This window comes from Falco naumanni, chromosome 4 (genome assembly GCF_017639655.2).
Source record: "Falco naumanni isolate bFalNau1 chromosome 4, bFalNau1.pat, whole genome shotgun sequence".
NCBI classification, from domain to species: Eukaryota; Metazoa; Chordata; class Aves; order Falconiformes; family Falconidae; genus Falco; species Falco naumanni.
Window position 1 is genome coordinate 104818740 of NC_054057.1, and position 12236 is coordinate 104830975.

Consider the following 12236-nt stretch of genomic DNA (forward strand, 5'->3'; position numbering starts at 1 on the left):
TCACCTGCAGATGTGAAGACCAAGTCCATCAGCACCATCGCTGACAGTATCGCTGTCCAAAATTCTATGCAAATTCAGCATCATCCACAATCCTGCATGACAATCTTGTATAAAACATATTTACTCCATAAAATGGGCAATCTTTTACTTCAGGATTTTATACTGACACTCAAACCCACAGTTTCTATATTCCTTCCACACAACATTAGTAGCAATAACAAAGTATAGTGAACTCTGGCTTTTTTGCTCTGCTCTAGATAAAAACTCTGTGCTACAGATTTTCATATAGGCATAAACTATTCCTTTCTGGGTGACGCTGACATTGACATCAACCCACAAGTTGCCTTCCAGCCTCCCATAAAACCATCATATCCTTCCAGTAACACGGATTTACACCGTGCTTTTATGTGAACTACAGGGCTAATAAAATTCTGAAACTCAAAAACATAAAGATTTTTAAAAACTTCACTACATGCAATATACAGATAAGTTTAAAAACAGATACTTCAATATCAAACCACACAATTGTAACTATTCTACTGCTTCTGAAAAGTACTATGGTTTAAAAGAACAGTTTACAATAAATTAGCAGCACTAGAAGAAAAAGAACAGTAATAAAGTATTATTTCAACACAGAAAGTAATATTCTGAGTTGCCTTCAACAAACCACTTGCAGATGAATTTTTTAATACATACTCAACAGTAACTAACTAAATAAATATCATGACTTTCCAGAGTATCAGCTGAATAATAAGGTGGCATTTAGCATTAGTATATATATTGAAATTTGGACTTTTTTATTTATTAAATTATATTTAATTTTTACTAAACGATATTTTTATTGATTTAATTATTTTAATTTTATATTATTTATTTATATATATATAAACTGTTTATTAAATGATAAACCACATCCTGAATCCATGTGCTTATTTATGTACAGCACTAAAAGCTCTCATAAAAATTTTGACTGCTACTATGTAAACACAGCTAAGAGGCTAAAACAACCTCTACTGAATTATGACATTAAAATACTGCTGTTACTCAAAATTTATGACATAGAAAAATCAATTACAACTTTTACAGTTGTTGCAATATCATGAAACTAGATTGTTCCTTTACATTAGGACTTGGGTCAGAAGCACTAGATGGTCACTACAGCATATATTACCTTACCCATAAATATAACTATATGCTACTGCCAAATAAATACATTTTAAGTAAGGGATAGTTCTATTTCTCAGTGTGAACAAAAATCCCATTTTATTTATTTCACATTCATCTAGTAAAAAAGATTTTACACAGCTTTCTTGAACACCAAGATCCAGAATATCATTTCCACACTTCAAAACTTTAAAAAAATCCACACTGTTGGCACACGGCTATTTCTTTGCTGTAGTTTTGACAGTATTTTTTAAACTTTTTATATTATTATTGTTATTTCTATTGCACGCACTTCCAGGTAAACACACAGTCGTCTTGACTACGGATTTACAACGATACTTAGTGGCACATAGCTTGCATGCGCTAACTTGTTACAGAACACAAATAAAGCAGAGTTTAAGTCTCAGTGTGACTGAGTGCAGACAACGATTTGTACATGGACAGCTCAGAGCAGAATTTTGTTGCAAGATCCTGAATTATCTCCCATGACCAAGTATCAGTACACTAACAGGCACGGTGGCTCTGCTAACGAACACTTTCGCAAGCTGGAAATCAGAAAGCGACATCATTGAGGCTGCCCTCCCCCCCGCTAACACAAAGGCAGTCACACACAGCAGCACAGGGTAAAGAATACGTACTGTTCCGCTTGCCTTCTTCATCAACCTCTTCGTCATTCTCAGGGTCAATGTCTTCTGCCTGGGTAATCCAATCTAAATAGCCCTTCAGATCTTCTTCAAGCTGCTGTTTTTCGCGTAGCTTCTGAAAGTCACCTCGGGCCTTGGCTTTTTCTCTTTCCTTGGAAAATTCCCTATCAAATTCAGATAAAGCAGAAAAAAATACTAATTATCGAACTCCCAGGAGTTTCGATCTAGGTCTTAACACTGAAGAATAACATACTGACATAGAAAATGAATGGAATAAATTATACTGAAGATTTGAGAGCTTCTTTGGAAACAAGATAGTGGTGCAAAGAAATCATGCCACATCCCTACAACAATACACCAAAACTTTCACAGCTTTTATGATTTAATTGAAAATCAAGCAGTATCCTTGACTCTTTCCGTATGTAGTTACTTATGTGCTCTTCTATACAGATTTTAAAATCAGTTTTATCTAACAGCTACAAAGAGAAAATGACTTGCAATAATGAAGTAATTACAGAGAGCTGAGTATTAGTTTCAGTGAAATTCTGGCAGCCAGTTCTAAGCTCCTTCCCCTTCCAGCCAGAGTTTATTATCCAACTCTATTCTTGCTTCAGTGTGTGGTTCACAGAATTCCACTAATAAACTCCCATTCTGTTTGAGATCTGGATGTTTTGCCCTCTTGCCCTCTGTAACAGAACCTAGAAATCCGTTCGCTCTCAGACCAGAAATGCATCCCTTTACATAACTTGAACCCTCTGTCTCACTGCTCTATTTCAGTTCATGATTTGGGTCAATCCCTAAATTATGAAGGAATGACCAATGCTTTTTGAGAAGGAGGTTGGATAAAATAGACTACTGAGGTCTCTTCCAACCTGAATTGGATCTACGATCCCCCTTAATGATAATATAACTCAAGATAATTATCAACTAAATTATTGCACCACAACATTCCATATACCAACATCATTAAAAAATTTGGTGTGACACACAGCTCCAAATAGTGTAACTCCCTCCAACAGAAAGATCAGACTGCCCTTCCGCCCACGTATCAACGTGCATGATCAGGGTAGGCGACCATCTTTCACACAGTAGTGTAAGTGTGCACTGATTCAAAATTTAAAATTAAGCCTGTTCTGACTAACCTATTAATCTTTTGTTAAGGCTGAAATTAAAACTAAAAAATGGCCATAGTAATTTCATTTACTATAAACTTGCAACCCTTTTATTTATTGAGAACTTTCACTTGAAAATATTCCCTACTTAATATGCTCGGAAAGGGAAATTTATTAAAGCACTCAATAATATCCTTTTTCAAGTGGAAAAATATTAGGAAATTAGTGTAAGACTTGAAAATATTTTAACAAGGTGAACACAATTATCAACATGAAGTTGCCCTGATAACAAAATATAGCAGAATAATAGAAAATCTCATGATTTTTCAACATAGTATTTCAGTTTGGTGACAGACATTACTTATTTAGAATTGCAAAGGTATCATCCCTCCATGGTTGGTTGGTTGGTTTTTTTTAATTGTTATTATTTCATTTGCAGCCTTCAAACACATGTAAACTCTAATTTTCTGTTTTGACATGAGTAAATTTAAGAGTTAAACTCTTTACATGCAACCATGCATATCTTGTATTTTTTTTAATGTTATGTTACAGAAGCTAAAAAGCTTTCTGTGGCAAAAACTAAGAAGCAGGCACTACACCTTACACAGCTGAGGACTTAATTCAACAAAAATGTGGTTTGGCATGTGGAGATGATCCTGTTCCAGCTGACGGCACTGTAATGGAGCTGAAGAATGCCAGCGCTTGCTTTGCATTTGCAACCCTTCACCCAGCACCCAGGGACGAGGTCCTGCAGAGGGCCAGCTCTTCGCAAAAACGCTCATCAAAGAGAAAGCTCAACAGATCTCTCTGAGGTGTAATTGCTTTTTAAATAAACAAAACTAAAAGCTTTGTTGTTTTGGCAGAAGATGTCATAAGCCTATAAGAAACCGTTTAGTTTGTGGAACACCAGGTTTAAGCTTCTCCCGGAGACAGTGTCAAAGAGACCATCCCTTACATCTGATCGAGGCCACACACCCACAACTCTCATTCCGTAGGTAGTATCTTTGGGGAAAAAAAAACCCTATCATGGCACAGCCCAAAATCAGAAGTAACAAGTCGTGCTAGCTTTTCCTAACTATTTGTGTTCTGTTCAGCTCAGTCCTTCGGCTGTTTTTCATTAGGGTGAAGGCTATGTGATGTGTGTGGGTAAAGTAACATGAAAGCTGCTGTTATTATATAGAATGAAAGAAACCATTTAAAAACGAAACAGTTGCCAAGGCTGATATTTTCAACAGCACTTCACCCATGACTGAACTGCCTTTTAACTCTGACTTTACATTAAAATGGCTGCATGCAGAGAATTAAAGTTTTTTATGCACACAGCTAACTATGACCTTTCCCTTTAAGGCAGCACAGAAGTCAGACATTGTCTTGTAAAATGCTACTGCAATTTATCAGTGGGGGTTGATGCAACGGTGCTTGATTTCAATGATATTTAAAAATTTTACTTTTCTTTTTAAAAACCAACCATTTACAAGGAAGATTAACACCTGAGAAGACTGCATTTTCTTTAGGGAAGGGAGTAATCTAGTGCTATGGTATTTTTTTTCTATCACAGTAACAATGAAGCTACAAACCTCAGACACACATATGTAAGTATTCCTTTTATCAAAATACCACGAATAAGAATAAATAGAATCGGAATGTAATGAGTTTCCTGTTACAGAGGAAAAATGCAGAACAAAAGTATTTTTTCCCAAGAAACAAGAAGTTATTTGAGAAAGATGATGGGCATGAGATGAAGGAGAGACATTGGCTCTTTAAAGCTTCTGACAGACAAGATATTCTCACCACAAGATATTTGGACATTTAGACAAAGATATGTAGACACTGGCTGATGTCCTGGAAGGAGGAGTAAGACAGCTGCTTGCGCAGCACTTGGTGGCCATGGGGGGCATAGGCTGGGTCCAGGGCAGAAAGAAAAAGCCTTTGGCTATGTAAGCAGCATAGGTACTGCATATGCATATGTATATGTAAGCAGATAGGTGGTCAGACCAAGGGCCTGAACTGGTCTCCCTGACTGTCACCAGCCCAGCACTCAGTCCAGAAGCCTACAAAGTCGAGACAAGCTTAGGAAGTGGCACATCAATTGTGGTGAGTGTATTTAAGCTCTGTAAATACTTGGTTTCACAAATGACTGAGCCAACTTCAATATATATATTTCATTCTGCTTTGATAAGATTACCTGGATCTGGCATTTGGGGGGTGGGGGGTGTTGTTCATTGACTAAACTGACAAAAAATGTATTCAAAGGGCTCTTGTGACTATGGTAGCGTTCATAAGCATCTCTCCACTAAAATGTGTTTTAAATCAGTCTCCACCCAAGTTGCAAACTGTCAGATCCTTAGGAACCACTCTGATTTGACACCAGCATATGTGAAATGATTGTCTGCAAAATTTCAGTTTAATAGTAAAAGGGATTTAAGTTGTTTTCATAAAGCATAGGGCTCAGTGAACATGTTTTTGTTCTAATTTCAACAACTAGAAAAGCCAAGCTTACTACTGTCTCTTATTTTACAGGATAATATGGTTCAAAATTAAAACTTTAGGCTAGCAGGGCTAGAAAGAGCTTTTTGCAAATTGCTACTTCTAAAGAATCTTATAAAGCAGATCTGAGTAACTTGTATAATGACACCTTGTATAATTACCCGTTTGCCTTCAAAAAAATCTTTTCTTCAAAACACTCTATTGCTACCTAGAAGCAATTCAGGTTTTGATTTCACTGCAAATGCAAATATATCAGACAACCTAGGCCTAGCTAGCCTAATTTTGATCTAGTTAAATTACTTAAAATTGCAGTATGTGACAATATCCTGTGAACTGGGCAAAGCTTTGAATTGCAGCTGGTGTAAATAACTGTCAACTGCACTTGCAGCAGAAAGGAGACATGGCTTGCAAAATAAATCATTATATGGAGACTCACCTTTATATAATCTAACTTATTTTTAGTCATAACTAAGCTACTATACAAAACACAACTTTTGTTTTTATTGCCCAAAAATTCCTTGTCTCCTTTCAGAAGGATGATCTCAGTTCTCTGTTTAGGCATGACACCATCATCATCAATTGTTGTTGAGGCAGAAGCATATAAAATGCAGGTTTTGAGTTCACACTTCGATTGTCTGGGGCAATCATTTTCATGCCAGGTTTTTCTTTCTTCAGCTGAGTGAAATAAGTCCTGCTGGTATGCATCAGCTGGGAACGGTTCGATGCAACAAGGTGGAGGTGGCAGCAGGGAGTACCTACTGAGACTCACAGCTTTCTGGTTCTCACGCCTTAATTTGAGGCAGGGACGTAGTAACCAAAAATCCTAATACAACAATTTGCTTAAATGTGTATCTGGTATACTCTTCCTTCTCTCTGTAATTCATGGACATAATAATTAAAAAGAAACCTATACTGGCCTCCTGTTAGCTGGAAGTTCTAAAGGCTAGACGTTTTTCATTGCTTGTACAGAAACATTAGTGTTGCTGTATCTCCCATGCATCACTAGGCACTGACGATAGGAAACAGTTGCCTTTGATGTCTAAACATAAACCAGGACACTAACTCTTTGCTGGCCGTATTACTGTCCTTGTGTGTCACTGCAAATGCAACAGAAGAGAGAATTCATCTACTGCAGTTTGCAACTTACTGCACACAGGGTCTGGTATGTGGAAAGTGTGATGCTAATGCTATATGTAGAACTGTCACCCAGACATCCTAGACTCTCATTTATTCACAGGGAAGTCACGTAATAACAAAAATGTACTCACAGGAGTACAGTGTTGGCCACCAGACTCACAGAAAAGGTTTCAAACAGTGGTAACCATACCAACCAACAAATGAGCTGAATCAAATCAGAGAACTCAAACTGCTCAAACTGCACAAATAACCATGGACAACAGCACACAGCTGGATGTAATGTGCAACAGATGTAGAGAGACATAAAAAAGGTTAAGGAACATCATATCTTTAATTACCGGAGACTTGTATACATCATTGTTACCTCTTCTTTTAGAAATAAAAATGCACAGGCTGAGTACTGTAGAATTATTTCTGCAGCACAAAAAAAGATTCTAGCAGGAATTTTCCTTGAGCAAGGAGCATCATGTTCTTGATGGGGTAATGCAAACTGGTATAACCTACCCGTAGTTATTTCCGTGTAGTTCATTAGCAATTAACAAAATGTATGTTCAACAGCTCCAGTACCACCTCTGCGGAGCAGAGGGCCTGCATAGAATTACTGTGCCAGAGTGCACGCCAATACAATGGGATCCTCTGTGGGAATTTCAAGACAGGGAAAAATCTGATAGAGCAACAAAACTGAGATCTGATGCTTCAGACTGTTACTCTATCTACGTATTAAGCTGCGCTCCTTCTGGCCTGAGCAGAGACCCATTTGGCTCAGGACACACTGGATTTCTTAGAGGAGGAACTGGCAGCACCAAGCACAGGACCATACCCCAGAGCGGAGCCATCCCACCATGGCGATGTGCACTGCCAACATAGTTTCTGAAACTGATGTGGTTTTTTACCTGTCAGGAGCTCAGCAGCAAGCATCTCACAGGACTGATCCCTTGGTGTGGTAACTTCGGACAGGACTGAAATAAAATCAGTTCCCTTCGAGCTCTTATTCAAGAGAACTGAACTACCCCTATTGACTTCAGTGGTCTCTGTCTAAAGCAGTTGGTTGGAGTTACTGCTGCTTACAGCTGGAAGCATTTGCAGTTAGGGTTATTTATGTTATTTTTGTTAGTATATCAATCAAGGATAGTATTTCCTTAGTTTGTACCTCTTCGTGTTTGAGTTTTGTTTTTACCAGCCACAGAGCAATCAAAAAAACCTGCTTTAACTCATAACTTGCTGAGATCTAAAACTGAAGTCCCTCTCCTCTTTTCGAATGTATATTCTGTTTATCTACGTGAGGCAGTTAAAATTTTATCCATAAGTTGTTGGGTTTTTACTGAGCCTTCCCTCTGCTGTGAAAACGAACACTGCCAAAACCAGTTAATTTCCCTTTTGCTGAAGGACTATGGATGACAGTTCACTGCTGTTTTCTATTTGGTGCATCATTACTAAAATGTCTTTCTCTACAGTTTTGTCCATATATAGTGTAGACAACAGTTCTTAGGTGTATAAGCTTATCTGTGCCAACATATTTTATATGACATTAATTGACAGATATTGCTGTGAGATTAGCATGGATGAGTACACACCATGAGCTTTTAGAATCATTATGTACATAGATTGCAAATAATACTGTGGGAAAGAAATGGAAAAGATTAACATTCTCTTACTAACCTGCAAGACTTGCATGTAGGAGGATATATGTAAGGACATGTCAAAGCTTACGCTTTGCTATCCTTTAGCAAGGCAATAAAATCAATTTACAGAGATTTATTAAAGTGTGTTTAAAAGGTCTTACTTGTTCCCATGGCTACCCAAAGAAATACTAATGCTTTGAGCAGAAAACACTGTCAGCAGAAGCCATCCCCTAACGATGACTATCTTCAGGAATAGATTACCATGCATCATTAAAAGCCATGCCTCTTGATAAATAAATTGTGAAGTTTTGTAATGTATTATTTTCTCTGTTCATAGTAAAATAGTTTAATGTATGCTGAGTTACTGGCACATTTATTTTAACTTTCAACATACTTTTAAAGGTACTTTCAGGGCGGAGGAATGTCTCTCTATTCCCTTTTTTAAGGTTTAGCTTTATTTGTTATCTTTCTAATAACCTTAACTTTATAATTTCTAAATAAACTTTCTAATTTCAGCTCACTGTCTCTTGCACCAATAGTCACTATATGCTCTGGTCTTTTATCCTGAAATATTTGGAGAAGGCCCGTCCTCAGCTCCCAAATTCTGTGTCTGGTACTTCATGACTTTGGAGAACACAGCTCTTCAGTTGCAATTTCGGTGCCATTCCATCAAGTGTGAAGCAGCCCCAAAGCTGCAGTGCCTAACCCTTGCATCACAACCACAGGAATTTTTACAAGGGCAGAAAAAGTGCTCTGGTATCTCTTACAGGCTGAACCCACTCCCTGCTGCTGCCTCAAAAGAGACAGCAATCAAAACAGGCTGTGACCACGTCATGATCACCTTGCCATTGCTAGGAGGTAAAACAATTCTTCTGAGCCACATACAATTTTAAATTCGTAACGTGAATGAACAAAATGTATACAAGCCCAAGATAATGAAAATGCAGAGACAGCTGAATACAGAGCTGCAAGAATTTTGCTCTGTTCTACCAAATACTGCAAGCATGCAGAAATGCAGTCTCAGTGTGAAAGACAGCTGGCGGTTCCAGGTGTCTGGCTAGATTCTTAAATTCACTGCAATGAAAGAAATTACCAGCAGGCACATGTTTTGAACCACGCTTCCAAACGTATTTCCAGAGACATTTCTGGAGCTGGATCTAGAGCCAATTTTTCTTATTATAAAGGGAGAAGCTGTTCAGGGAGGAGCTGTTTCTCAAGTCTGCTCTCAAGCCTACAAGAGCTCTCTCTCTAGAGCTGCAGCTCTCTTCAGAGCCCTCTGCTGAAGCTGGACCAAGACCATGACCTGAGCCCCCTCCTACAGCGATGTATATAGCTGGCCATAGAGCGCTTCCCAGAAACAGACCGTAGGCCAATTGTAGTGTCGTTTCCTAGAGCGGGACCAGGGCCATTTCTTGAGGTCTCTTCCAGAGCTGGATCTAGGTTGAGTTGCCCGGCCATTTACTGGACATGGGTTTAGACCACATTCTGGAGCCCTTTCCCATAGCTTTCCAGAGGCCTGTACTAGAGCTGCTCCAGAGGTGGTTTTCCCTTAATCCCTTTCTAGAGCTGAACCTAGAGACCATTTCTGGAGAGCATCTCTAGAGCTGGGTCTAGAACAATGTGTGCAGGTCCTTGCTGGAACCATTTCTGGTGTCTTTGTTTAAAGCTGGCTCTGTAATTTGTGAGATGAACTAGAGCCTGAGCTGGATCTGAAGCCATTCCTAAAACCTGACCTGGAGTCTTCTAGAATGCTTTTTCCTGCAAGTCCTGCAAACTGAAATAGCTTTACAACTGAGAATCGACCTTGAGAATAATGCAAATAATACCAGTGTCTAATGTAGAGTAAAAAATAGAGTATTTTGAAAAAGCAGAATTACCTCAAGCCTGTGAATTCTCTGTCCTTATTACTCAAAGCAGTATTTAGAAAAAATACCTCCACAGTCAGCTTCCACACAGAAATTAAAATACTTACCACATGCAAATTACACACACACACATTATTTATATTATTTTACACATCTGCTATTAAAAGTATGAATTCTGTTTTTAAGAACGCCACCTTCAGCAGGCAAAACTGACATGGATCACCAGGCAATACTCACCTTCAGAAACGGCTAGGTGTAAAACAAAAGATCTCCCAAATCATCATTCTCATCCATTTGTACAGTATCTAAACACATCAAACATGCAGTGCACAAGAGGCATTACAGAAATACAAAGGGGCAGACGGTCACAGAGTAACAAAGGAGTGCAAAGAGAATGAACGAGTACTTTAAAACCACAAACAGATCAAAACAGCAGACAGATTTAAGTGTACACAGCATAACTTGGGATTACAGGAAGCAACGCTTCCATACAGAAAAGGTGTATTAGGCATTCAGATTCCACTTCCAAAAATCTGTATGCAAAGCCATGCTTTTCATGTAAATTGGCATAATTTTTGCAACTTTGAAGTTTGACTGGTTTAGTAAAATTTAACTTTATAGATTTATCATAAACTAAGCTTCATGCTATGGTTTGAAGAGAATAAAACCTAAAAGCTAGTAACTCCTAAATAAAAAGCAAAGGGTGCATGTGTTACATATTCAATGCCTGACTGAAAAATACTAGCTTTCCACTAAGGAATAGAATCACATCCATAGGATTTCACTAGTACATCACTTTTGCCCATAAAATTTAGACGGGTAGGTCTAAATAGAAAAATATGTAAAAATATTTATCATTTATATGCTAATGGCATTTAGTGACCAAAATAAATCAGTATACTGCTATTCCACTGGCCCTTGTCAGAGTTTCAAACAAATATGCCAGGATACTTACTTCACTTACATCCCAAACATAGGTAGATAGGAATACTCCCTTCTCCTTTCCCATTCTGCTATCAACATCTATCATTGGTGATATATAAATATCATGTCTCCCTTTCACTAGTATAATTCTCTTCAGCACAGAAAACAAAAAACTGGAGTGTTAGGAAGGCTCTTTCATGTATTTAGGGTAAACATGGATGCAAACAATTCATCAAGCACCCTGAGCACTCCAGTGACACTGCAGTTAAATAACACTATGGCAGAAAAGTCAGGAATGAATGTACGAATTAAGGAGAGTTCACATCATGCTTCATACTGCTATTTCTGTTCACTGGAAATCAAAAGCAAGCCAGCAAGGGTTCTAAACAGCATTAAAGCTCTAGAGGTCAAGCAATACCTAGAAATCAGTGGAGATTTCTTGTCTGCAGAATGGAAAACAAGGGCAACGGGACACCTCTTCCCTTGTGTTGTAACAGCAGCGAAAGAACAGCTCCATATTCCAACAAGTATCATAATGTTGCAAACGTTATAAGGTATTTTAAATGTATTACATCAAATGTAAAGCTTAGCTATGAGGGTCTTTCTAAATTTCTAAGGCTTCAGTAGACGAACGTGTAACAAAATGCCAAACCTGGCATTACTCTCCTCACAACTTATTTTTAAAAACATAAAAATCTGAAACAAGTAACAATTTAAGTCATGAAAGGGAAAAGGGAAATATTTAGTGAACTGTTACCATAGAATACTTTCACGCAACAGGAGGAAAACTAATTGTTGCTTATGACCTTCTTAAGGGCCAGAGAAAGGAACTGGGAAAGCCTTATCCTCTAATGACTTCAACTGGAAGTCTAGTCACACAGCTCCTGGTAACAGTATCAAAAGAAGAAATAAATCACACTGCAGCTGCCCTCCTTTACTGTCCTTCTCTTCTTCGTTTTGTTTGTCCATTGTGGCTGTGACGTGAAAGCCAGGCCCTTCGCTTTACAGCAACTTACACATTTGTCCCTGAATAAATCACAGTCAATACGACTGTATAAATCAGACTTTACAGGGTAGGTCTTGGAAGGAAGAGATTAAATCTTAAAATCAGCAATGTGTTTTTAGCACTACCTCTTTGCTTTTAAACATCTGCTTTGTACAGTGATTCTGACAGTAAGGTAAAACTATTCTTCCCCTCATTTCCTGGGTGCAACAGTGATCTATCATGGATAAATGACTTAGGACTTAAATAAACAAACTGTAAAACCACTCATCAGATAA

General features: G+C 38.1%; 1 protein-coding gene across 10 annotated transcripts in view; it reads right to left on the reverse strand.

Annotated features, from left to right (window-relative positions):
* The window catches only part of CACNA1D (calcium voltage-gated channel subunit alpha1 D), a 235551-nt gene that overhangs the window by 95579 nt on the left and 127736 nt on the right, over positions 1-12236 (reverse strand). For all 10 annotated transcript variants that reach the window (XM_040591589.1, XM_040591583.1, XM_040591588.1 and 7 more), the window contains exon 9: positions 1803-1972. In XM_040591589.1, coding sequence (XP_040447523.1) covers positions 1803-1972 — 170 coding nt within the window. The remainder of the gene's footprint in view (positions 1-1802; positions 1973-12236) is intronic.